Genomic DNA, 25,531 nt, shown 5'->3' on the forward strand with positions numbered 1-25,531 from the left:
AAGCCCTAATGCATTTTCCCAGCTTCTTTTATAACAAGGTTGCACAATTGTGACCTAGGCGCAGGCCAGTCACCTTGCTTGTAGGAGAATTGTTTTGGAAGAGAACAATGAGAGGAAGTAAGTACCTAACGGAATACATTTTCTGGCAAAAGTGGCAGTGGAGGCTTCTGGCTTTGGAGGGAGGACAATGATGGAGGTTCTGCACCCAGGGTCCAGTTGTACCAGTGAACACTGAGATGATGGGGTTAGGGCCACAGAGGTCCTATATGGCAATTGGGATGGATGTAGTGCCTAAGACCAAGACCTTTTTTGCAATAAAATTAAAAAAAATTTAAAGGCATCTAATATACTTTTTCATTAGACATACACATTCTGAAAATCAAAGCATTTAACTTTATTTGCTGGATTGTTTTAAAGTTATGACAACTTTTAGGAATGACAAATTTTAGGTGCATTATTTTCCATAGGCAAGTAATACAGCTTGTGAGAAATAAACTCAAAGACCAAGGTGCTTGTGGGAAACCGGTGAGGCACAGTTACTCTACACATGTTTTGGGGGCATATTCGGGTTTATATTTAGTTTGGATATTGTCATTTACCCATATCAGAGCTTCTTTCTCCCTCTTTCTCTACCCATTTCTCAGATCTATATTATTGCACTAGTCTGGTTTTACCTAGGGTTGGATGGACCGAAGTTCTCTGGTATACAGCATAGCATTTAGGCAGGAAGGCAGAACCCCATTAGCCGGGCGTAGGTAGAGGAGTTACCATGGGACTACAATAAAGTTCCTAGTGTGAAAGAGAAGAAAAACCCATCCAAATCAGTGAAAAATAGATTTATTTAAAGTAAAGGCTTTATTTATTTATTATTTATTTTCTAAATAATTTACAAAATACAAGAAAATAAGATATTTTTTAAGAATATGTCAATTAGTTTAAAAAATATAAGTCATTATTTGCCCATGGTTATGGGTCTCAACCACAGTTTACATTATGGAAATAATACGTGGACCCAAAATTTGAAGATATGTTTGGGGAATATTAGTAGGCTCCTTTTTTTACAGGGAAATAATCATTATAAAATAGTTTCTCAGCCAGAATGACACACTACAACTGTATTACTGCAACATGACAAATTTATGGAATCTAAATCAGTAAGTTTTAACCATAGAGATAAATTCTGAGGGATGAGGAATTTATGAACTCAGTATACCGTACTAAGTTACAGGAATCACAGTGAAAGTTCTTCACTATTTTTTGTCCCTTGCTCAACCATAATGTTGGGAAAGACCAATACTCTATGGGCACCTGAGTGGCACAGTTGGTTAAGCATCTGACTTCAGCTCAGGTCATGATTTCAGGGTCCTGGAATCCAGACCTGCATTGAGCTCTGGGGGGTGGGGTGGGGTGTCTGCACTTAGCAGGGAGTCTGCTTGTCCCTCTCCCTTTCTGCTTGTCCTTCTCCCTCCGTACCTCCACCTGCTTGTGCTCTTTCTTTCCCTCTCGAATAAATACATCAAAAAAAAAAAAAAAAGAAAAGAAAAGAAAAGAAAAAGACTGATATTCTAACTCCTATGAGCCATTTTTTTCTTTATTCATTCCATTGGTTTTAAAAATTATCTCCCCTTCCATCTTGTACCTTGTGCTATAATTTCTACATAATAGTATTCCTATTATGAGTACTGTTCAATTATTAGTGACCTAAGGAAAGAGAATGTAAATGTTTTGGAAAAGGTTCCTCAAGTAAGTCTGTAACTGAAAGGATGGAGAAAGGAAACCACAGTTGACTTTCATGGTTCAGGAGCATTCTAGGTCAGTTTCTAATGTTCTAGATTCCATGAAGCTATGTGATTGCTTCACAAGTTTTATTAATTCTGTGATTTTCACTATGCATGCAGAAAGGCAGGAGACCAATGTCCTCACATCGATACTATTTTTTCTGCTTTTTTCTTTTAATTCCCATTGGTTATTGGTAAATAATTTTAAAGTCAGTCTTGAATTCTTTTCTCAACACCATTTCAGTATTTCTACATTTCTGAAACTAGCACTTCAAAGAGTAGGAGATATAAAGATGTGGTGGTGTTATATAGATAACTCCCAAGTTATCTTGGGAAGTTGGCCTGGTCTGTCTTTGAGTTCCATCCAAACACTGATGTGCAGATGTGGGATGCACAGGGCTCTCCTTTCAAAGAAGGACATGCTACCCAGACATGGGAAGTGTTATCATTTTCAGGGATGCCTCAGCTGCTAAGTGCCACCTCTCCAGAGATCATGTCCTCCCTAAGGCAGATTGGGTGAGGCTTTGTCAGGCCTGCCCTGGGGCTGTCTTCTTTCTTTGTACAATCCTACTTCTTTCCTTTCACAGAGCTGATGGTGCCTAGTAAACATACTATATTTCACACTCAGCTCAAACTCTGCTTTCAGAGAATCTCGCCTTCAACAGCAGGCAAGACTATAGGATCTGGAGGCTTTTCCAGTCAAAGTCTATATGATCTAAGACAGAATTTTGAAACTTTCCTTATCCCAAATCTATGTATCTTTTTAAAAAATAAATTTTCTTTTGTTTGGTTGTAGTTTTAATTTTTGGTTTATTTTTGTTTGTTGGGGAGTTCTGTTTGTATATTGGGAACAATTCTAGGAAGCTCTTTATTTAAAAACTTGAAGAGTAAAATGCTGATTTCCCCCGAATAACTTCCATTATTATAGAAACAATATATTCCCACTGAAAAATAAATTTACTTCTATGAAGTAATTTATAGTTAAAGGACTTGTACATGCAATATAAGGAGTAAACTTTCTTTTTCTATGTGAAATCTATGGATATTTGAATCTTCTAAGAAGTTGGTCAAATAATCTTTTGGACACATAGTTTCCATTTTTCTCCACCTCCAGATGATATATGATTCTTTCTTCTCCATTTCTTTTTTTTTTTAATTAAATATTTTTATTTATTTATTTGGCAGAGAGAGACAAAGCGGGAGAGGGGACACAAGCAGTGAGAATGGGAAAGGAAGAAGCAGGCTTCCCGCTGAGATGGGAGCCGGAGGATGCAGGGCTCCATCCCAGGACCCTGGGATCTTGACCTGAGCCAAAGGCAGACACTTAAGGACTGAGCTGCCCAGGTGCCCCATCTCTTTTCCATTTCTTACTGCATCCAGCTTGGGTCAGTCCCTCATCAGTTCCCACTTGGATCCTTGTTTGTAATAACCCCTCCACCTCCCTGCCTCTATCTACTCTTCCATCTCTTCTTCACAAAACAAGAGTGGTTCTTCTAAATTGCAAATCTGATCAGGTAATTCCTCTGCTTAAAAATCCTTCAGTGGCTTCCCATGGCTACTCAAGGATTTTAAATCCATTTTTTCCCCCATAGTATTCCTACAAAACTCTTCATGAATCAGTCTTTGCTTTCTCTCCAGCTTTATCTCCACAACTATCTCCAGTTTTTCCACTTCAGGCAAATTCCTTGTAGCTTCTGAAATGTGTGCAATCTCTCTTCCCTTTCTGCCTTTGTACCTGAAGCTCCCTTTGATGAAATGTCTATCCCCACTTTTTAAAATTATTATTTTTTTAATTAAGCTTTTTTTTTTTAAGGTCTTTATTTATTTGAGAGAGCGGGCTTGCGCATCCAGTAGGGAGGGGCAGGGGAAGAGAGACAGGCAGACTCCCCAGTGAGCACGGAGCCCCACACAGGGCTGAATCTCACAACATCTGGATCATGACCTGAGCTGAAATCGAGAGTCTGGAATCTTGGGACTCCTGAGGGGCTCAGTTGGTTGAGTGTCCACCTTTGGCTTCAGTCGTGATCCTGGGATTGACCTTGCAATCAAGCCTTGCGTGGGGCTCTGCTTAGTGGGGAGTCTGCTCCCTCTCCCTTTGCCTGCCACTCTACCTGCTTGTGCTCTATCTGTTAAATAAATGAATAAAATGTTTAAGAAAGAGAGAGAGAGGGAGAGAGAATTTGGAGCTCAACTAATTGAGCCACGTGGTTGCTCTGAGCTAAACCTTATTCTACAGTCCAGGCTCCATGCAAACAACAAGCAAGCTCTAGGGAGTAGTTCTCCAAGCCCCCAGAGTACCCACTGCCACTAACATCTTTCATAGCACTTAGAAGACCATACTGAAATATAAGACTCCTCTTTAGATTATGAGATTTTCAAAGAAAGAAACTTTATCTGTAAATCCTCAGCACTTAGCCCAGTGCCCAGCTCATGATAAGTCCTTAGTAAAGTTTTGTACTTTTCTTTTATGGTAGCTGCTGCTTCTAACAGATTTTTGCATCCCCTCCATTGCTTAGCAAAATGCTGTGTTACTTGATACTACATACTGTAGGTGCTCAATGAATGTTTGTTGAGTGGATAACTATATTGCTGTTGTTTTTAGTATTACCATTCTATCTTCAGTAAAAGCTTAAATGATTCCAATTACCAGAAGTAGCTTAGAAAAACATTTTAAGTGCTGATTGACCAATAGAAGTCTCTGAAGATTTTATTTCACTCTAGAGCAGTTGTCTAAACCATGAACTACAAGCTAATAGTATTCACAGGAGAGAGACTTCGTCTATTTGCCTAGATCGTCTGTGATATTAGCTATGCAAATAAATATTTTGATTGTTCATTTGGGAGAAGAGGATTACTTGATGACTGTCTTGAAGTATATGCAGGCTTATTATGAGGAGGAGGATGACTTAATTTTTTTCCCATTGCCTTGGCGATTCAATGAGGAAAAGTACTTCACATTGTATTAACAGTTAAAGATCAGAATTTCTTTGCTGTGGAATTAAGGGACATTGTGGAAACTCCCTCTTTGCAGATATGACTAAATGACATAAAAATTCTTGTTTTCACCTTTGAATCCATGAAATTTGAAACAATGTCAACGAGGTGGCCAACTGCCACCATTACACAGAGGCTATTGAATTAGGCATTACCTTCTCTAGTTGCTAAATTCAGGTAAGAAATAGCAGACACATGCTATTAGTATAGGACTATTTTGCACTCTGCTAAAGAATCATAGTATTATCCTTGCAGTTATACCTCATTGGGGAGACAAGACCCAGGAAAAGTTAAGTTCTAGTAAAAGGCAGCTTATTCTATGTGAAATAAATTATAAAAGCAGAGAATTCAAAGGAGTTAGGAGTTGGGAGAGGAGTAGGGAAAGGCATGCAGACAAGGGGAAACGGCATGTACAAAGTCATATAGTGTTGACAGATGTGCCAGGTATATTTCAGAGGTAACAGACCATGTAGGGCATACACCAACTCTGAGGAAGAAAACATTTATAAACATTCACTAAGCACATATGATATGCCAAGCTCTTTGCTAGACCCAGTACATGCATTTTCTCATTCAGTCCTCATAATAACCCTAACATATTGGAATAACATGTCAGTGTACAGTTGATAAAACTGAGGCACAGAGAAGTTAAATGACTTGGCTAAGATCCCACAGCTAATGACAGAGCAGGGAATCCAGGTTGTCCGACTTCAGCTACTGGAACTAAAATTTAATTCCAGAAACACTAGTAATCACTTCCCAAAGGCAAGATACACACTGTGGTAGGAATTGTAAGGCTTGAGAGTGGGGAAATATCTTCTTCAAAAATATATTCATACAAGGCTCAACATGTAGGTATTGTGTAAGCATCTGTGAATGGATAGGCTATTTTCAAGGAGTAAATACTCATAGGGAAAACAGACAGGCTTAAATAACTATGACATACTGAAGACTGTAGGGGCTGATGAATCAGATTGGATAAAAATTGGAGCGGAGAGCAAGTCATCCTATAAGCAGCGAGGAGGCACTGAGGTTTTTGAGCAGAAAGTGACATAATGAAAAGTTATTACTGAAAACTAATCTGCTGACTGTGTGCCACTTGTTTTCCTTATTGTCAGCAACACTAAGCCACTTGGAACTTCAAGTCAGTCAGATCTGTGGTGATACAAAAGAGGAGAAAATACATCTCTCTCTCATGTCCTGCTCACCAAAATTGCTAAATTGGTTTAGATGCTGGAACAATAAATTGGAGTAAGAGCAGAAGCCTAAAATCTGAAGGTGTGCTGATGCTCTCTGTCCAATTACTACTGTTTCTAAGAATATAAGGAGCCCTGGGTTGTAGGGGTAGAGGGTTGGAAGGATTGTATGTTGCAAATATTTAAGAGAGATAGGACCTAAAGTCATTCACATATGACTGTTTCATTAGAATCATTCATTCATCCATCCATCCAGTCAGTCAATGAATATTTGTTTATTGAGTGCCACTGGGGATCTGGTACTGTTCAAGATCTGAGGACATGGACTATGCAAGCCAAAAGAGAATTCAAATCATGAACAGTTTCAGACAGTGACATGTGATGATAAATGGAATAAAACAGAACAACAGGATGAGGAGTGAAGGAGGATGGGGGAATAAACACTTAGAAAGGACTCTTAGAGAGAACTTCTCTGTGGAAATGACATTCCATCAGACTTGGGCATGGGAAAAAAGACAAACAGCCATGCAAAGAGCAGAAGGAAGAACATTCCAGGCAGAGGAAACAGCCAGGGCAAAGGCCCTGAGGTTGAAAGTTAGAGGAAGACACAGCAAGAATGGTATTTTGCCATTAGTCACATTCAGAACTCTGAAAAGCATATCTGAAATACTTCCTTTTCCAATATTACATCACTAAAATATCTTAACAATTAACAATTTGATGATTCTCATTAACTTTCTTCCATCTGAAAAAAGTGGATACAAAAAAAATTGAGTATAAAATGACAACAAAAGGAAAATAAAGAGTCGTAGATAATAAGGAGACAAATATGGGTGAAGAGTTTTAGATGATCATCTTGTGGAGGGGGATGGTGGTGATGGTTGGAATGAAAGGCTGAAAATCATGTACTATTTATTAATTTAATAAATCTGTCTTGATGTCAATGTAATCGAATGTTGCCACAAAATAATGGTCTCCTGCTACTACATAAATGTTGAGGCCAAGCTCTGATGTTTATTTTCAAGACAGGAGACATTGATCCTTCACTAATAGAATATTACAAGTTTATTTCTATTATGCTAAGTAACCAAAGTTGATTTCATTGTTTGATTTGATGGATGTTGGTGCTGTCAGAGTTCAAAATGGTCTTGGATTAGGAGGCTATAAGGATGATTTTTTCCCCCCTAATTAGACATCCTTGGATTTCATTCTAACATAAAATCAATAAAGGAAAATTTTAGGAATACTTAGTTGCCGGGATATTTCTTCTGATACCCCAGGGATTCCAACTTGTTGGCACAAGACTGTTGTCCCCTGGGATTAAAGATACTCTAGAGCCAGAAAGTAAGTGAATTGGATGGAGCCCCACCCAACTGGAAAGGCAACAGGAAAAGTGATGGGAGGAAAAAGACAGCTACAACAATAGAAGGAGGAAGTGAAGCCAAAAAAAAAAAAAAAAAAAAAAAAAACAAGAGAAGAAGGAAAGGTAACAGTGAACTACAATAATCCATCAGGAAAAGAAAACCACACAGGAAAAGAAACGCCAAAGAACAAAACCCAAAACAACAACAAAAACAACCTCCAAAGGAATTGTAATCTGCTTATTTAGATGAAGGGACCAATTTTTGACCATTTCCAGAGGTAGGACACATATTTACAGTGATCCAGTGACTGAAGGGGGATGTAATCCAGTGACCCAAGTCTCCCTTTTCCTAAGCAGAATGCAAATTAAAACAAAGCTCTTGGTTTTTAGGTTTTATCTATCACAGATTTCAGAGCCACATAGATCTGGGAAATGTGATTAACTGAAAGGAATGAACAGGGTGAAGACTGGAAAGAAGACATGACCTGAGCAACCTAGCAGGAATAAAGAGAACAGGCATCTCTTTCAAATATCAAGAGCAATAGATTCATACCAAATCATTTCTTCTTTTAATATCCTATAGTGAGCCAAGGCATTCACTTTACAATAGTCAAAACGGGAGGAAATGATGTATTTGATAAAGGCCAAAGCTGAAATAAAGCAGGGTGTGGCTTGGTGTTTCTGATTTTGCTTCATCAGGAGGTTTGGGTGTAAGAACAGAATTCGCTGCTGCTTACCATGCTGAAGCAAGATCCCATAAAACCTGCCTGAGTGGTCCTGCCTGTATTTAATCTAACCTGCATTCACAGAGAAGTTTGTATGTCTAAAATCACAGTACATGAAAAAGTAAAAATTAAGGGGCAAGTGTGGTTGGAAGGATCTCTGTATGGAATTCTGAGAGGGCCTGAAGAGACAGGGCACATGAGTGTGAATTACAATCCCGCCATTCACTAGTTGTGTGAACCACCAAAATTTGTGTGAATAATACCTACCTCAAAGGATTATGAAGACTGCTGAGTGAGATACACTATGTAAAGCACTTTACATAGTACATGGTACATTGTAAATCTTGGTAAATGTCAGTGTTGTTAATACTTAAGATGTCTGTGGCATGGTTTGTAAGAACTGAAATCTTGTGTAGTTGAACCATATAACACTGCTGAACAATCAAACTTTTTTTTTTTTTAAGATTTTATTTATTCATTTGACAGACAGAGATCACAAGTAGTCACAGAGGCAGGCAGAGAGAGAGGAGGAAGCAGGCTCACCGGCTGAGCAGAAAGCCCGATGTGGGGCTCGATCCCAGGACCCTGGGATCATGACCTGAGCTGAAGGCAGAGGCTTTAACCCACTGAGCCACCTAGGTGCTCCCAATCAAACATTAAAAAAAAAAGATTTTATTTGTTTATTTGAGAGAGAAAGTGAGAGAGAGGGAGAACACACAAGCAGGGGGAGAGCAGAGAGAGAGGGAGAAGCAGACTCCCCACTGAGCAGAGAGTCGGATGTGGGGCTTGATCCCAGGACCCTGAGATCATGACCTGAGCTGAAGGGAGGTGCTTAACTGACTTGAGCCACCCAGGTGCCCCTCAAACATTTTTGACTTATAAACACAGCAGTTTCATATAGTTCAATCTAGTATGTTCCCATGAAGCTTCCTTATTTTTCTCACCTTTGTCTTTTGACAGGGATTGGTGAGAAAAAAAGAGGAAGCAGGAAAAGAGAGGAAGAACACATAAAAGAAGAAATGGAAAGGTAGGAGGTTATGTAGTAAAGCCCTTTGGAGCATCTGACACAGGGTAGAAGCCCAGGAGATACAATCCTGCCCCCTTTTCCTCCTCTGCTCTTCCACCTCCTCTCACAGGCCTTTAGTGAGCTTAGGAAGTTCTTGAGACATGGATGTGATATACATCTCCTTCCGCCACAAATGACAAATGCCCCTCCCCCCTTCTAAAGACTTTATTTATTTGAGAGAGAGAGAGCATGAACTGGGGGATAGGCAGAGGGAGAGAAAGAAGCAGATTGTCCAGGGAGCCCGATATGGAACTCCATCCCAGGACCCTGGAATCATGACCTCGACCAAAGGCAGATGCTTAACTATGTGCTACCCAGGAACCCACAAATGCTCTTTTAAAATGAAGAAAACAACCAAACTATTGAACAGAGCTGGTACCTTCTAAAAGGACACAAGAGCCAAGGCAAGAACAAAGTAAGGAGTGTAGCAAAGTTGGGATATAGGGATAACTCTTCCAGAGGCATAGGAGAAAGTACCCAGAACAGGATTCTTCTTTGACTACCCTTCTCTGTAGTCTACTTACTTTCCTTACCAGAGTGAGCTCTTTTTCTACCTTCACCCTAGACTATGAACCAGAAAGAAAAGCCAGAGTAAATGGATACAATATCTCTGAAGCCTCTAATTTCTGGGCACCTCAGCCTCAAATGCTGAATATTCCATGGGTCAGTGTCCTTGGCCAAAACTCTCCTTAACCCAGAGCAAAGTTAACAACTTTAGCCCTAAGGAGTATCCACAGGACCAGAGACAGTGATTAAAGTTCTCCTCAAGAACAAAAAATCCCATGACTGTTAGAGGGAGCATAGGGTAGGAGGTAAGCATAGAGCAGTAGCAGCAGACCATAACACAAAAATATATTATTTCTTAACTTTGTTAACATTGGGCTACGATACCATAGACAACTTAGGTCTTAGAAGCTGAGTGAGTATAATGGAGATTTGCCATGAAGTAGTCAATAGCTTAGCAGAGTGTGGCAGGGAATCCTTTTATCCTCTGCCTCAAGAATTTAGGTCCAAGGAAAAAGACCTGAGGAGTTTGGAAAACTGATGATAATGAGATTATAGAATTATTTGTCTGACGAATGTGGTTAGTAAATGTATAATCTAATGATGATAATGCTAGCTGGTAGTAGTTGCCACCAAAGAATACTTATAAATCTTCAGGTACTGCCATATATAGGATGGAGACCAGCTGGTTTCAAAGACTGAGTACCCCTAAACAAAAAGTTTGATGTATCCTCTAAATCTTTGGCAGGTACACATGACCTTGGTAAGATTGTTTCTATCATATAGCTCATTATTGACAATGGCTATATTCAGCACCTGTCTTGAATATATTTTTAATACAGCTAAATAAGTTGAAAATGTATCCTAACCCCTTACATTTGAAATGATATGAAGATAAATAAAACACAATAGTGGCATAATTTGTCACCTTCTTTTTTTTTTTGCCAAACTTCATTGAGAGGACCCAATTATGTTGGAAAATTATGAAAAACAATGTAGTAGTATTTTTTTTTACCCCTATGTTTCCATTCTCGACAGAAGGAAATGACACTGCATGGAATGTTGCACAGCCTCCTTCTTGAGACTGGGGCTTTTGTCAAATTCAAGAGTGCAAAGACATCATATTGGCATAACCTTAGGAGGTGAAAAAACATTGTGAAGATTTAGGAATGCACTAAAAAAATACAGTAATACTTTTGAATAAAGAACACTCTTTGGCACACTTCCTATTGCATAACTTTCAACATTTAATGACAAAAATCCAGCCAGTGAATACTGCAACACTTGGAATTTGTTTTGCAAAATGTGCTAAAGTGTGTGAAATTGCAATACATGGTAGCCCTACTTTTTTCACTTTTCATCATCTCCAGCTTATGTATGATTTTTTTTATAACAAGATTATTTTATTTTTTTCCAAGTTACTAAATTTCAAATCTTGATGGTGCTAAAAAGGACTAGGCACTCTAGAGAGACGGCAAGGTTTAGAACCTTGTCTGCACACTCTCTCTCCTAACCCATTCGTAAATGTTTAGGAATAGCTAAGTTGGGAATTCAAAAATCTAGGGCAATAGGTTAAGAAAACAGTCATTGCCTCAGATTAACTGATGTTAAACCAATAACAGTGTCAAATAATGTTAATTTGAGGTTCCATTTCATTTATTATTCTGATATAAGAGACCACATTGCATAGTATTACTGTTTTAATGACTGTTCATTGAGTTACTTTGGTACATGGCAGGTAAGCAGTTTGCGGATCTAAGCATGCTAGTCTCTTCTCCCTGGGAGTGAAGTTTCATACAGTAGTCTGAGTGACAAACATCTCAGAGCTTGCTCACATTCCTCTGCAGAATAGTCACTTTTGAGAGAACGAGGTGCGGCTTCATGGTCTGAGAACAGGACTGTCAGCCAGGAACACAGAGTTCTCATCCTGGAACTATTTCTGTTTTCTTTATAGATCAGATCATGCTAATAAATCTTTTCAGGACTCAGTTTACCCAGTTAAGAAAGCTGGTTAAGAAAATGTAATAATAGGGATATACTGAGTATTAATAAATGGGTATCTGTTAAATGATTTGAAATGAAAAGTGGTATGAATGTAAGTATTTTTTTTTAATGAACTAGTTTATAAAACAAATATATAATAGAAAAATTTTGTCCTTTGGACAAATTACCTCAAAACAAGAAAATTACTTTTAATGAATTTTAATGTTTAAACAGTTTATTTTAATTTTTCTAAATAAATATTTTCCTACTCTAGATTTCTTTCTTTCTTTCTCCCTCCCTCCCTTCCTTCCTCCCTTCCTTCCTTTCTTCCTCCCTTTCTGATTTTATTTCCAACCTACACCCACTGTGGGGCTAGAACTCACAACCCTGAGATCAAAAGTCTCATGCTCCACTGAATGACCCAGCTAAGTGCCTCTATTTTCCTTTTTAAAATTAACATGCTAAGTATTCTATGTGTTGTGAATAATTAAATTCATCATTAGTTTCTACTTAAACATAAAGAAGTAGTTTCTGTGTTCTATATAGCAAAGGGAAATCTTTTCTGAAGTCCCATGCACTATAAGAATATGGATGTTATTAAACTTAATGTTTAACAGAAAAAATTAAGATCAAAGAAATGTATAGTCAAGTCTAGAGTTTCAGCAGGGCGGTACAACAAACTGCCTGTTTTGAACTGATAAAGACTTCTTCTAAGAATAAGATGCAGGTTCCAAAAAGACAAAATTGTGCAAATGTATATAAACAAAACCAGGACAGGGGGAGAAAGACCTAATGAGTGAGTAATTGTGGTGTTTTACATCTGAAAGAATAAGATAAAAAGGAAAAAAAAAATCAACTTCAAATGCAAATTTTCATTCTGGTGGCTAGTCAGCATTCCCCTATCCTAAATCCTGCCCCCCACATTAATTAGCCTTATGTGTGAGGTTGAAGAACAAAACAATAACTTCTAAAAAAATATATTGTGGTTCTTTCCAAGAAGATTTAAATCTCCTATCTTCCCCTTTCTTAAAAATGAAAACAAAACAATGGATCTTCAATTCTGTGTCTGGGATCTCAAATTTGGCTGGGAATATGTGTTTCAAATCTCATTAATTACAATATTGGCCCCATGAGATACAGTTGCTGATGCAAAGAACAGTCTTTGTACTCAAAATAATTTGAACAAGGGCAAAGAAGCATTTTACTTACATGTGTAAACATTAAGAGGAAAATAAAACAGAGATGGTTCAGATGGCTGCTGAGATGTTTTAATGATAATTGATTTGACTACCACTGAAGCTTTAAGGTTACCATGTATAGGAATAGTCACGTTTTGACTTAGTATATTTGTTGGATAATAACACTCCTGTGAAGTTAACTCTGACATTAACTTGGCAAGTTCTGAACTAAGACCTTTTAGCATTTTATTCCTTCTAGATACTAAGACCAAATTGTTCTGAATTCCATACCCTACTGTGCCGATCTATTATTTATTTTTTAAATATCAGAAAAGATGCCATTACTCAAAGGACTCTTCCATGTAATAAATCTGAGTAAAAACTAATCAAATGAATAAATGGCAGCAGTAGACAGGAAATAGCTTCTCTTGTTTTCTCTTCTCCTTAGGAAGTAGTAAATTAAACCATAGCTACTTGTGGTCTTACATTTTCATCCTATTAACAAATTTATTGGCTCAGTAGGTAAAAAGTAAAGCCCTCTGTAAAGATGTCTTAATGCCTTATAGGGGAAGGGTCATCTGTTACATATAACACAACCTAAAAATCTTGCTGAGATCTGATGGTGTCCACTGGTTGTCTTTAAATGGATACTGTAGGGGCGCCTGAGTGGCTCAGTCAAGTGTCTGCCTTTGGTTCAGGTCATGATCTTGGGGTCCTGGGATTGAGCCTCATATCTGGCTCCTTGCTCAGCGGGAAATCAACTTCTCCCTCTCCCTCTGCTCATGTTCTCTCTCTCTCTCTCTCTCTCTTCCCCTCTCTCTCAAATAAATAAATAAATAATCGTTAAAAAAAAGATGGATATTTAAGAGCAAAGTTAAGCAGCCCAAGTTCCATAAAAGAACCACTTGGAGCTTACAAAAATTACAAATCCCAGCGTCCATCCACAAAGTTTCTGAGTTAGTTCGTTTGAGGTGGGGTCCAGATCTTGTATTTAAAACAAAAGTCAACATAAAATAAATCCTCCTAGGGTAATTCTAATGTGCCATGACTAAAAACCATAGAGAATCCCAACACCAGAGCAAGGATAATAAGTAATTTGTTTTTAGATAACAGTACAAGGCCCACTCTAGGTCTTCTTGAAAATTTACTTTGGTCCAAGTGTGGACAGGAACATGGAGTAGCAGCTGCTTAGCTCTCTCCTTGACTGCATTGTCTAAGCAGTCACTTATAGGGAGTCTTCCATGGGTCATGAAGCCTTGAGATGCTGATCATTTTCTGGGTTAAAGCCAATGGAAGTTGATAATTGAACAACAAATTACATATGCTAACTCTGAAGGTAGTCTGTAAAGAGTGGCAGCCTTATACCTATCTGAGCATTTTGAGCAAAAGTTCATCAAAAGAGAGACTTACTTGCTAAGCATCACTCCTGCTTCTCCTGAGTCCTTGAATGCCTTGTATCCACCACCAAATCCCTACAGTTCATTGTAAACAGAAAGAGGGATTTTGAATTAGAAATGGCAAATTAATTCTCTTGGAAACTAATCAGCTTAAGCCTATGTGATCCCCCCCCTCCATTTTCCTCACCCTCACTTCTATGGGCTGAATTTTTGTCCTTTTAATAAAAGCACTTTTATTTTTCTTAAATCTTTATATCATGATGTCAGTCCTCTTGTTTTTGCCATCTTCTTTTGCTTTCATATTGTTTTCTTCACTTAATCCTATTTCTTTTATTCTTTTCTTTATACGCTTTCCATTTACAATGAAAAAAATATTTTCTAACATTAGAATAGCAGGTCCTTCTTCATTTTTTCCCAGTTTTTGATTTTTGTTTGGCTGCCGACCCCTTTTCTCAGTCTGTCTTTCTTACTGACTGCCCTTCCTTAACCTTCTGTTGATGTTTCATTTCTGTCATTTGCTGTCAATGGGCATATAAACCCATTTCTTTCCATTCCATTTATCTCTGTAGCTCCATCTGCATTTTTAGGGTCCTACTACTAAAAGCTTAAAGCTCTGTGCGAAAATAGAAAGGTGGCTTTCCCAATTTAAATCCTATTTTCTCTCCCCTCCTATAGCTGTTCCATGTCTATTCATCCTTTCCTGATGTTTCCCCCAGTCTGACCCCCACCTGCACCCCTCTTCCTCTGTCACTCCCAATTTGATGCCCATGTCTTCTTCCTAACCCCATTTGCACTCTGTCTGATTTTGCATCTAAGGATCTCCACAAGATAAAGGATGGAGTTCTATCGGGAGCCAGATTGTGTTTCAGAAACTTTCTGCACATTTACTGAAATGGGATTAGGGGTTTTGATATTCTTAGGCAGCCTTTCAGCTCTGGCACAACTTTGCACACCTTGGAGGAAGGTTGGGGCCTACTCTGAAGCACAAGGGCAGGGATGTCTTTAAAGGCGTTATGTGGCCCTTTCCACTTCAAAGGTCAGGAAGAGTAGACATCAGCGACCAAGGCTGGAAAACCAGGCCAGGTGGGGATGCCTGGAGCCCTTTTCTGCGGCATTTCAGGCAAGGGAGCTGTTGCGTGGTGTGCCACGGGGCTCCAGGCTTACGGGGGCCAGTGAGGCCCCAGGATTCCCCAGCCATCTTTGGGAGGAGGCTCACCTCTAAAGAGGGGAGGCAGGTCTGAGGCAGGGTGTTCCCCAGGGAAGCAGGGCGCGGCCCTAGGGGCGAGGCGACGCCACTCCAGCGGCGCCGAGGGCCGGAGGCACAGTCCCTCCCCTGGAGGAAAGGCGAGTCGCTCGGGGTCGCTCAGACAGAAGGTCGAGGGAACGGCGCGTGTGTCCCTCGCCAGCCATCCCTCTGGGAGCAGGGCGGGGGGGGGCGCGAGGTGGGGGCGACACCCAGGGAGTAGGGCTGAGGCGGCAGAGATCAATTCAGGGTACTGGCGCGGGGTCACAGACAGGAGAGGAGCCGGAGAGGGGGCCGGTGGGGGCTCCGGAGAAGGCTGGGGCCGTAGGTCTGTCTGTGTACTCGGCGGGCGCCCCGAAGTCTGGGGCCGCCACAGCTCCAGCTCCGCCGGCTCCTACCAGCGACTCCAGGCCGCACTTTCCCCTCCTCCCGGCGCCTTCTCTCCAGTGAGGAGCCGAGCGCGGGCGGCGCGGGGGGAGGGGCGGCGGCGGAGAGAACAGCCAGTTGTTTAAAATCCTTCTAGAGCAGTTTCTAATTCCCCCCTTGCGCCGGGGTTCGGAGGGGGGAGGGGGGAAAGAGAGCGGGAGGAGGGAGGAGAACGGAGAGGGAAGGAGGGAGGGAACCCGGGAGGGAGGGAAGGAGGGAGGAGACTGCCGCTTAGACTGTAGCAGCCACCGCGCGCTTCGGAAGGCCGGAGGGAGGGGGAGGCCTGTCAATCTCGCGCGTTGCCTGGGCGAAGGGGGTGGAGCTTTGGCGTGGGGCGGCCAATAGTGGGGGTGGCTGCGTGGGTCGCCATGGGGACGGGGCTGTTCCCGGGGAGGCTGTGATGGGTTGACAGGTGCGTGACAGTGGGAGCTGCTCTCGGCACAAGCATGTACGGCAAAGGCAAGAGTAACAGCAGCGCCGTCCCGTCCGACAGCCAGGCCCGGGAGAAGTAAGTGTCTCCGCTTCTCACCCACCTCCGCCTTCACACGCGCGCACACACACGCACGCACTCGCACACTCTCTCGGAGACACACAGACCCAGACACTCTCCGCCTGGGGAGAGCCGGGGGTGGGTTGGCAGGGGGAGGGGTACACGAGGTGGGGGCGTGCGGTGCGGGGAGCGGCTATTTCCCAGGAGGTGCTCGCGCGGGGCGGGCGGCCTTTGGGGGGCTGCCTGCGGGAGGGAGCGGGTGTGCTGGGGGGCGGTGGCGGTGCTGGTGCCGAGGATGGAAACTTGTTTGGGTGATTGGGGGAAATAACCCGCGGGTTCACCTCCTCACAAAGTAACTTTAGAGCTGGGGTCCGGGGCTGCGGGGACCCGGAGCGCTGCCGAGGGTCGCGGGGAGGGCGGAGGGGGGCAGCTGCGTGGAGGAGGGCTCGCGGTGAGACTGTGGGTGTTTGGAGGGGCGGGCTGGGGTCGGGGGCAGGCAGGGAGAGGGGCGCCGCGGCCAGGGGCTCCGGCGCCGGGGCTTGGGGCCGGGATCGCCCGGCGAGGTGAGGGCGGCAGTGCCGGGCGCGCGGCGGGCGGAAGCCGGGCGCGGAGCGGCCGAGCGGGGCCCCGCGGGGCGCGGAGACGCGCGCGGGGCGCGGAGGGCGTGTGCGGGCGTGGGCCCGGGTGGGCGTCGGGGCTTTCTTCAGCCGGTGAAGAGACGCGGCTTCGGTGCTGCCCAGCGCCTGGCAGATCAGGGGTGGTCGGCGCCCGTAGTGGCGCCGCTGAAGTTTGGGAGTCTAAGAAGGACCGAGTTCCCGGAGAGGAAGAGTGTGCTGGCGAGAAGCGGGATCTGCCGGAGCAGGCTGGTGAACTTTTTTTTGCAGACTTCCCGCCTCCCCTACGTCTGGGGGCCGCGGCTGCCGGGGCGGCGGGCCGGGCGGCTCCCGCTGGGCGGTGGTCGCGGGGCGCGCGGGCTGGGAGTTGTGTGAGCCGCCGTGGCCGGGCGGGGGTGGGTGGGGGTGGGTGGAAGGTTGTCTGGGGTGCGCTGGGAGCAGTGGTCCGAAAAGGGATTTGCCGGAAGGCGAGAAACGTTGAGGTGGGGAGATACAGGTGTTAACTCTGGTGGGAGCCCGGAGGAGGCAGGCGAGAAGAGAGCCCCTCCCGGCCCGGGATGCTGCTGTCACGGCACACTGCGAAGCGGGGTGGTTTGCTGCTATTCTTACGTACTTGTAACGGTGATTTGGTTGTTACTAAAAATGAGAGCGAATAGTGACTGTGACCACTGAGGAAGAACCCCTCTTTTCTGTGCAGCAGATCGGTGATTCCCAGTAACCACCTCCACTTTGAGGGGGAGGCTTATCCTTGTCACTGAACGTGCTCTGCCTTTCCGAGGGGGGTTCACGCTGGGGAAAAAGTCCGAGAGCATCTCTGAAGAGCTACTTTGGTGACCTTGCGCTTGGAAATAGCGCCGTGTAAATAAAAACCAAATACTCAGACGACCGGCTTTCCCTCCTTTAGGCAGTTAGTAGTCTGAAAGTTTCTTGTGCCCTAGGGATGGGAACATTTCCTAATCTTCGTGTTGGCAGCAACACACCATTCCCTTAAGATTTAGGGGTGCCAGGCTTTGATGGAGCAAAACAAACAAAAAATTTAAAGGAGAGATGCTGGTTTGGTTTGGTTTTGTTTCCAGAGGTATTTTCCGAGGAGCTACATTTAGGAACCAGTTGATGTGCTGTGAAATATACAAAAGGCAGTCATACAGCCTGGTTAAGAAACAGAAGTTACTAGAACTGAAGTTTTGAAATAACAGCCCAATTTATGTCCATTAATCGTTTGCTTATAATATACCTGTTAAGATTAAAAACAGGATGTTTTAATGATTACAGAGTATTGGGATTTCATATTACTGAACGTGAAGGAATTGAAATGTGTTGAGGCATTTGGGGATGGTTGAATTTGAAAATCAAAGTAATTTTGGATTTTAGTTAGACTCCCAGGAATGTTCACTCTAATCTGTATCCTGATAACTTGCTAAAAAAACTTTTTTTTTGAATTATCTGAGATAATAATGAGAATGTGATGTGTCTCTGGTTCTTTCTATCCTAATTTTGTGGTTCTGTCATGAAAACAGATAATTGCCACTTTTGCTGTCCAGTCTACCAAACTGAACGCCAAGTAACATCTACTGTTGAAAGTAAAGTGGTGAAGGTTCTGCTAGATGGTGCTATTTGATTCAAATATATTTCTTCCATTCATTATAATTGGCAGCAGGAATCCTGGACTAGTTTGCCTTATGAACTAAATATAGATGGAGTGGCCACTTTTGGGGAATTGACAGTCATTGTTCTGGATTAATTGTTGTTGCATTAATTTCTGGGTGAATGTTGTTTGAGGTAGATTCTATTTTATAGAATAAACTTAGCTTCATTTTGATGAGAGAGTTAATTTGACCTCTCAGGTTTCCCCTTTATTATTTACTTGGGAGTTTAATAGCACTATTCTACAACAGTGTGATAACTTCTGAAGATAGGGATCTTGAAGCTGTCCTTAAAGTGGATGTTATCAGATTAAAAAAAAAAAAAATTAAGGTGTCATCTTTTAAAAGGTACCTGAGCAAAAAAGAATTCTCCTTTAGTAAGAAAGTTAGAATTGTTCTGATCTTAAAAAATCACATAAATAACTTCTTTTTCAGTAATCAATATGTACATATTTATTTTATTTTAATAAAAACTTTCTGAAAAAATGAGTTATGAATAATGGCATGCATATGAAAATACTGGCTTTATACTCTACCAGGAAATGTGTCTTCTAATGAGTTCATGGTGGAGAGCTGATGAGTGCTTACCTATATTATTATCTTTGCTTTCTCTTTCATTAATAGCTTACTGTATGGAATATTTGAAATTAATTTGTAGGTTTCATATAGTAGCTAAAGTTTTAGTGTATAGTTCTGAGCATAAAAATGTCCAAAGTCAAGTTAATTGCTTATTTTGTTTTATTTATTTATTTATTTATTTATTTTTTTAAAGAGAGATGGTAGGGAGAGGAGGAGCATAGGAAGAGGGAGAGAGAGAGAGAACTTTAAGTAGGCTTCACACCCAGCACAGAGCTCAGTGCTGGGCTCTCTGAAGACTCTCAGATCATGACCTGAACTGAAATAAGGAGTTGGACACTCAACTGAGCCACCCAGCCACCCCTGTTTTGCTGTTTTAAAGACCAGAGGATCGAGTCTATTCAAAGAGTTGTATTCTTTTAATTACAGAGCAAGTGATTGAAAACCTTTGGTGGGAGGTGGTATCTTCGCATAGAAATGTAAATTATGATCCTGTTAGGTCATTTCCTCCTTTAGCAGGTTTTCTTCGTAACACTAATCACAATTGTAATTAAGTTACTATATAATTTCTTGTTTAATGTCTGGCTTCCTCTAAAATGTAAGTTTTTTGAGGGCAAGGAATGTTATTTCTAATTTCTTCTCTGAGGTATCCCTAACCTTAAGGATAATGCCTTCAAATGTTGAAAATGCCAAATAAATACTGTTGAATAAATGAAGATGTTAGATTCAAAGGGATTTTTTTTTTTCAGGGTGGAAAAAGGTTTTTTTTTAATTACCTACAAAATAAGGAATTTGGAAATTTGAGTTCCACATTCTCTAGCTTCGTTGTATTTAAAAAATAGCCAATGACAACAAAACAGTAATTATTTGTCACTCTACATGCCAGCCCCTGTGTTCTGGCATCATGTGTTTTTTCTTTAATTTTCCCAGCAATTCTGCAACATAGTAATTTTTTTTCTCTGTTAAAGGGATAAGAAAACTAAAACTCAGACTACTTAAGTAATTCGCCCAGGGACATGTAATGAGCTGGGTTTCCAGTAAAGATTACTCTACCTTTAGAACCTGTGGTTAAAGCTGAAAGATATATTTTTTCGGTATACCAGATTGCCTTCCTGATCTAGGGTAGGATGCTATAGTTTTAGGGAATGGTATTACATAATCAGATAAAACAGACTTTAAAGATTTGATCATATATGAATTCTTAACCCTTGGTGTACCATTTTGACAGACTGCCGATTTGTCTGGTGTGGGCAAGGCATAGAAATTTTAGGAGTGGAAGTTGGAAGCCTAAAATAATGGAGAATGCTTGTTTCTTCCAATTTTTCCTTCCAGGAATTTTGTTTGACTGCTTAAATTTTGAAATTAGATAGGCATGGTAGCTGTGAAAAATTATTCTAAGAAACATTGCTTAACTTTAAGCCGTATTGTACCCCACATTGCCACAGAAAGACTAACTGGCACCTGTAAATACATGAGTGGTGATAGTATTCCTGTTAAACTAACTGCCTCTTTTAAAATTATGTCATAGCACAGAAAGATGAATCTTCTTTAAAGTAAAGTTAAACATAAGGTACAGTGACATCATATTAAGTAAACTTGTGAGAAACCACAGAAATCAAACTGTGCATCTAACCTGGGGCTCTGAAAAGTAACTTTGGTTTTTCAGTTATGAATCTTTTAGTTGGCTATACCAAGAAACAAATACCATATGTTCATTTTTAAGTGGCTAGGTCTAATGCACAATTTAAATACTATGCCATGTAATAGAGGGATTGTAGGGATTAATATCTGCCAGCATCACCTTATTTCCCCCCTTTTTTATTATTGTCACTTCCCTAAAGAAAAAAAACAACTGTAAACTTCTTTTTCTTCCTTCCTTTCTGAAGGAAATAAAGCTAAGACAAGTGAAGTAATGCATATCTCTTCAGAAATTTGTCTGATGGGCATGTAATAGTTAAAGATTTCTAAAGCTAGTGAAGGAATACTTTTTTGGGAATGATATTTTCTGTATTAAATTGACTCTGCCCTTCCCAATCCCCAGGATGTTTACTCCAAAATACTAAATAACTTGTATCTAACATGTCATCTTAGCTGTGAGAGTTTTTCTATTGATTGATCTCTTTTCCATTATTGTAGAAGAATCTAAAAACCAACTTTTTGGAAGGAACAAACCTAGAGAAAAAAATATGTAGGATGTCGAGAGTTAAATTTTAGTATTGTTTATCCAGAGATTTTTTTTGGCTCTTAGAAATAGTTTTAGTATTGTAATGTATTTTTTCAGTGCTGTGAAAGAAAAGAATGAAAGGCTTATTCCCACGCTTCAGAGGCAGTTTGCCATAAAAAACCAAATTAGGATGAAAACCCAATGTATCTCACATCTTCAATTATTACTAGGAAATAGAAAATTTTGTTTTACAGTTAAAACATAGACTGTGGGCAGGGGTTGAAATAATGCATACATTGCAGTTTATTAACACTTCAACCTTACAGTTGAGAGTTAAAAGTGAAATTTGGGAAAAAATAATTTTGAATTTAGAATCTTTTTCTATAGAGATCACAACTGTTACATTTTGGGGCATAGAATTGAGGTTTAATGTACTGGATTTAGAAAACATGATAGTACTTCTTAGACTATATAGCTTAAAAATACACATTGAAGATAATTATAATTTTATTTTGGAATGCATGGAGATATCCTCTACTGTTGTGTCTACATTATTGCTTTGACATTGGTATGGGAATGATATGAAACATTTGCATGCTGGTGATGTATTGTTGATTTGTAGTATGTGAGCCTCTCTGTAAATGTACTAAAATATTAATTTTATTAATAACTTACTGTTTCCTTGGAGAAGGACTTAAAATAGCAATGGAGTAATAGAATAAGATATATTTGTTAATATCTGAAGAGAGTTTAGAATAAAAAGTAAGTGCTTATCTGATTTGTATGTATTTTACATATTTAGCATCTATTCATGTGAGGTTTTACTAATATATGTATATGACTTAATATGACTAAGACTGTGAATTATTCGACTATTATACCAAAACCATGTATTCCAGCAAAAATGATCTGAAGAGTGGTCCACCAAAATTTGTGTCTTTACTGATAGATGCTATTCTTACCTTCCCAAACTGTATATTCTTATTCACTGTGTGAGGAGATGGTCCACCCAGGGAATAATAGAGTTTTTCCAGGTGACTTTTATTTTTTATTTTTATTTTTATTTTTTTTTTAAGATTTTATTTATTCATTTGACAAAGAGAAATTACAAGTACACTGAGAGGCAGGCAGAGAGAGAGAAGGAAGCAGGCTCCCTGCTAAGCAGAGAGCCTGATGCGGGACTCGATCCCAGGACCCTGAGACCATGACCTGAGCCGAAGGCAGCGGCTTAACCCACTGAGCCACCCAGGCGCCCTCCAGGTGACTTTTATTTTTATTTATTTATTTATTTATTTTTTAAATATTTTATTTTTATTTATTTGACAGAGAGAGATCACAAGTAGGCAGAGAGGCAGGCAGAGAGAGGAAGGAAAGCAGGCTCCCTGCTGAGCAAAGAGCCCGATGCGGGGCTCGATCCCAGGACCCTGAGATCATGACCTGAGCTGAAGGCAGAGGCTTTAACCCACTGAGCCACTCAGGCGCCCCTCCAGGTGACTTTTAATAGCCCGTTAGCTAGCCCTGTCTGAATTTATGTTTGGTCATAATGGGTAACTGGTAGTTTTTGTCAGAGTAGGTTAATAAAGATTTTTGAAAAGTGGAGCTAATAAAGTTATTGTAATATTGACAGAACTTTAAAAATTTATTTGGGCTAAAAAGAGCCTGGACAGTTCGGTGCAATGGAAGAATTAATCTTAATTTCTTGTTCATCTTCAAAAGAGAGACTGAAGTTGGTGTCACACTTTTTGACATTTTATTTTAGGAATTTTGATTTTATTTCATGGAGGACCCTAAACATCTTTCCAGCAGTAATGAACCACTGTAACATTTCAAATCACAATTCCGCTAGAGTAAGCTTAAACCGATGACCCTGCTATCTCCTATTTTTGGTCTTCTGCATTAATTTTACTTCATGGCATATCATACAAATAGTTCACAGAAAAAATTATAGAGACTGGAGTGTAACACTATTTTTTTTTCCTATTTTGAAAGTTTTTTTTTTTTTTGTAATTGTAGGTATGGTATAGTTTTACTTATTTTATTTTTTAAAAGATTTTATTTATTTATTTGACAGAGAGAAATCACAAGTAGATGGAGAGGCAGGCAGAGAGAGAGAGAGGGAAGCAGGCTCCCTGCTGAGCAGAGAGCCCGATGTGGGACTCGATCCCAGGATCCCGAGATCATGACCTTAACCCACTGAGCCACCCAGGCGCCCAGTTTTACTTATTTTAAAAAAATTTATTTTTTTATTTGACAGAGAGAGAGAGACAATGAGAGAGGGAAGGCAAGCATGGGGAGTAGGAGAGCAAGACTCAGTTTTCCTGCTGAGCAAGGAGCCTGATGCGGGGCTAGATCTCAGGACCCTGAGATCATGACCAGAGCCAAAGGAAGATGGTTAACGACTGAACCACCCAGGTGCCCCATAGTATAGTTTTAATAACTAATATAGTTGAATTATTCATAATATAATCTAAGCCATATTAAAATACTGATGAAATGCTTGTGAAGGTAAGAAGAGTAGATGAAAATTTACATGTGGCTCTGTACGTGTAAGCTAAGAGAGGAGTTGAGGCCAAGAATAGGCTCTTGCCTGAAATTGATATGGTTATTTTTCTTTAGTGATCTGATATTTGGCTTGATGTTCCTTTTATTTACCTACTTCAAACTTGAGAAAGAAATACAGCTACTTTACAGATAGAAGAAAGCTAGGTAAATGAATTACTCTATTAAAATGATTACTTTAATAGGATTAAAATAAATGTTTTCTGAAAAATAAGAAAGTCCTAAGTATTTCGTAAAGAGCTTGTGGAGTTTTATCATAGAAAGCTTATTCTTTAATATTAACAAAACAGCAATGCTGTCACTTAGATATTTTGTTTTTATTTGACCCATTACTTGCATTGTCCCATTTAATCCTTTTAAGAATTCACTAAACTGTTAGGTGTTATTTTCTGTTAATATTAAAAGAAGAAACAGAGGCTTAAGAGTTTATCATGCTTTTGGCGGCAGGTATTAAGACAGGAGATAGAAAATAGTTTAATTGATCAGAGTTTAAAAATAAATCTCACATATGTCTGGAAGAGGTAGTTTCAGAGTTGATTGAGTGACTCAAAAATATCAGGGTTCAGGCTCAGTTTCTTTGCCAGTCCTCAGGGTTTCCCTCTTATCAACATACCACTTTCCCAGTATCACTACCTCATAAGACCAAGTCAAAGGCAGGAGGAAAGAAGGCTTTTCCTTTTTGGGTCTCATTAATCAGGGAGGAAAACCTCTTCTTGAAGTTGCTTAGCAGTTATCTTCTTATGTCTTATTGAAGAGAATTGTAAAATTCCCTACCCTAAACCAATTACTGGCAAAGGTAATGGGATTACTATAATTGGCCTAAGTCAGTCATCTTCATCCTCTGGATTGGAAATCTTGCTCCCTTGTACCTGAGCTGCCTAAGCAAAAGTGGAGATCTTTGGTAAGGAAGATGTATTGTAAAGATACAGAGAGAGTACACTGAGTCCCTTCCTTTCATGGGGCTTACTTTCAAGCTGAAGGAAAATCATAACAATAAACAAAGTAAATAAATACAGTAGGCAATTTCAGATAGTCATAAGTGCTAAAAAATTATAGTGGAGTAGTGTAATATAGAGAATGACTGGGAGGCTACATTAGACTGGTTGGTCAGGGGAAGGTTCTTGGAAAGGAGACATTTAAGCAGAATACTGAGTAATATTCAAAGAATAAGTCATGAAAATACTTGGGGTTAGAGCATTTCAGACAGTTCTCCACTATAATTGAGGAAACCTGTAAGCATCAGCATAATTTCTCAAGGATAAATAAAGTATAACTCAAATTAGGGTAAGAACCTATGTTGCCTGGAGCCTGTTTTTTGTTTGTTTGTTTTGTTTTGTATTTTTACTGAGGAATTGAGCTATGGGTCTTGTTTATCTGGGGTTTCCTAGGTAATAAGAATGACTGTCTTATTTCCTGAACCCCAGGGATGTACTTGTTCTAATAATGACAGTGGAGCATATGGCTTTTATACTAACATTGATAGAAATAGCTAAGATCTATTGAACCCTTAAAACTATTGTATTGACAAAGGGTGGTACAACTGGTATAATTATTTCTTGTAAATTTCCCAGGTTGCTTAGACCCCCTTAATCTGTGCACTCATTGCAACCTCTCCTTTTCCTTTTCACATCC

General features: G+C 40.3%; 1 protein-coding gene and 1 long non-coding RNA gene across 5 annotated transcripts in view; one reads left to right on the forward strand and one right to left on the reverse strand.

Moving 5' to 3' along the window:
* Positions 1 to 376: 376 nt before the first annotated feature.
* Positions 377 to 15,929, reverse strand: LOC101675737. The gene is made up of 3 exons (XR_199944.3): positions 15,401 to 15,929; positions 14,198 to 14,259; positions 377 to 789 (listed from the first exon to the last, which is right to left on the reverse strand). It is a non-coding gene; the product is annotated as an uncharacterized LOC101675737 (long non-coding RNA).
* A 100-nt stretch (positions 15,930 to 16,029) lies between these two features.
* Positions 16,030 to 25,531, forward strand: part of SSBP2 (single stranded DNA binding protein 2) — a 296,195-nt gene continuing 286,693 nt past the window's right edge. For all 4 annotated transcript variants that reach the window (XM_004759144.3, XM_004759145.3, XM_004759146.3 and 1 more), the window contains exon 1: positions 16,030 to 16,361. In XM_004759144.3, the coding sequence (XP_004759201.1) occupies positions 16,300 to 16,361 (62 nt within the window). In that variant the 5' untranslated portion in view covers positions 16,030 to 16,299. The remainder of the gene's footprint in view (positions 16,362 to 25,531) is intronic.

The sequence above is a fragment of the Mustela putorius genome, unplaced genomic scaffold (assembly GCF_011764305.1).
Source record: "Mustela putorius furo isolate JIRA1106 unplaced genomic scaffold, ASM1176430v1.1 tig00537350_pilon_pilon_pilon, whole genome shotgun sequence".
Lineage (NCBI taxonomy): Eukaryota > Metazoa > Chordata > Mammalia > Carnivora > Mustelidae > Mustela > Mustela putorius.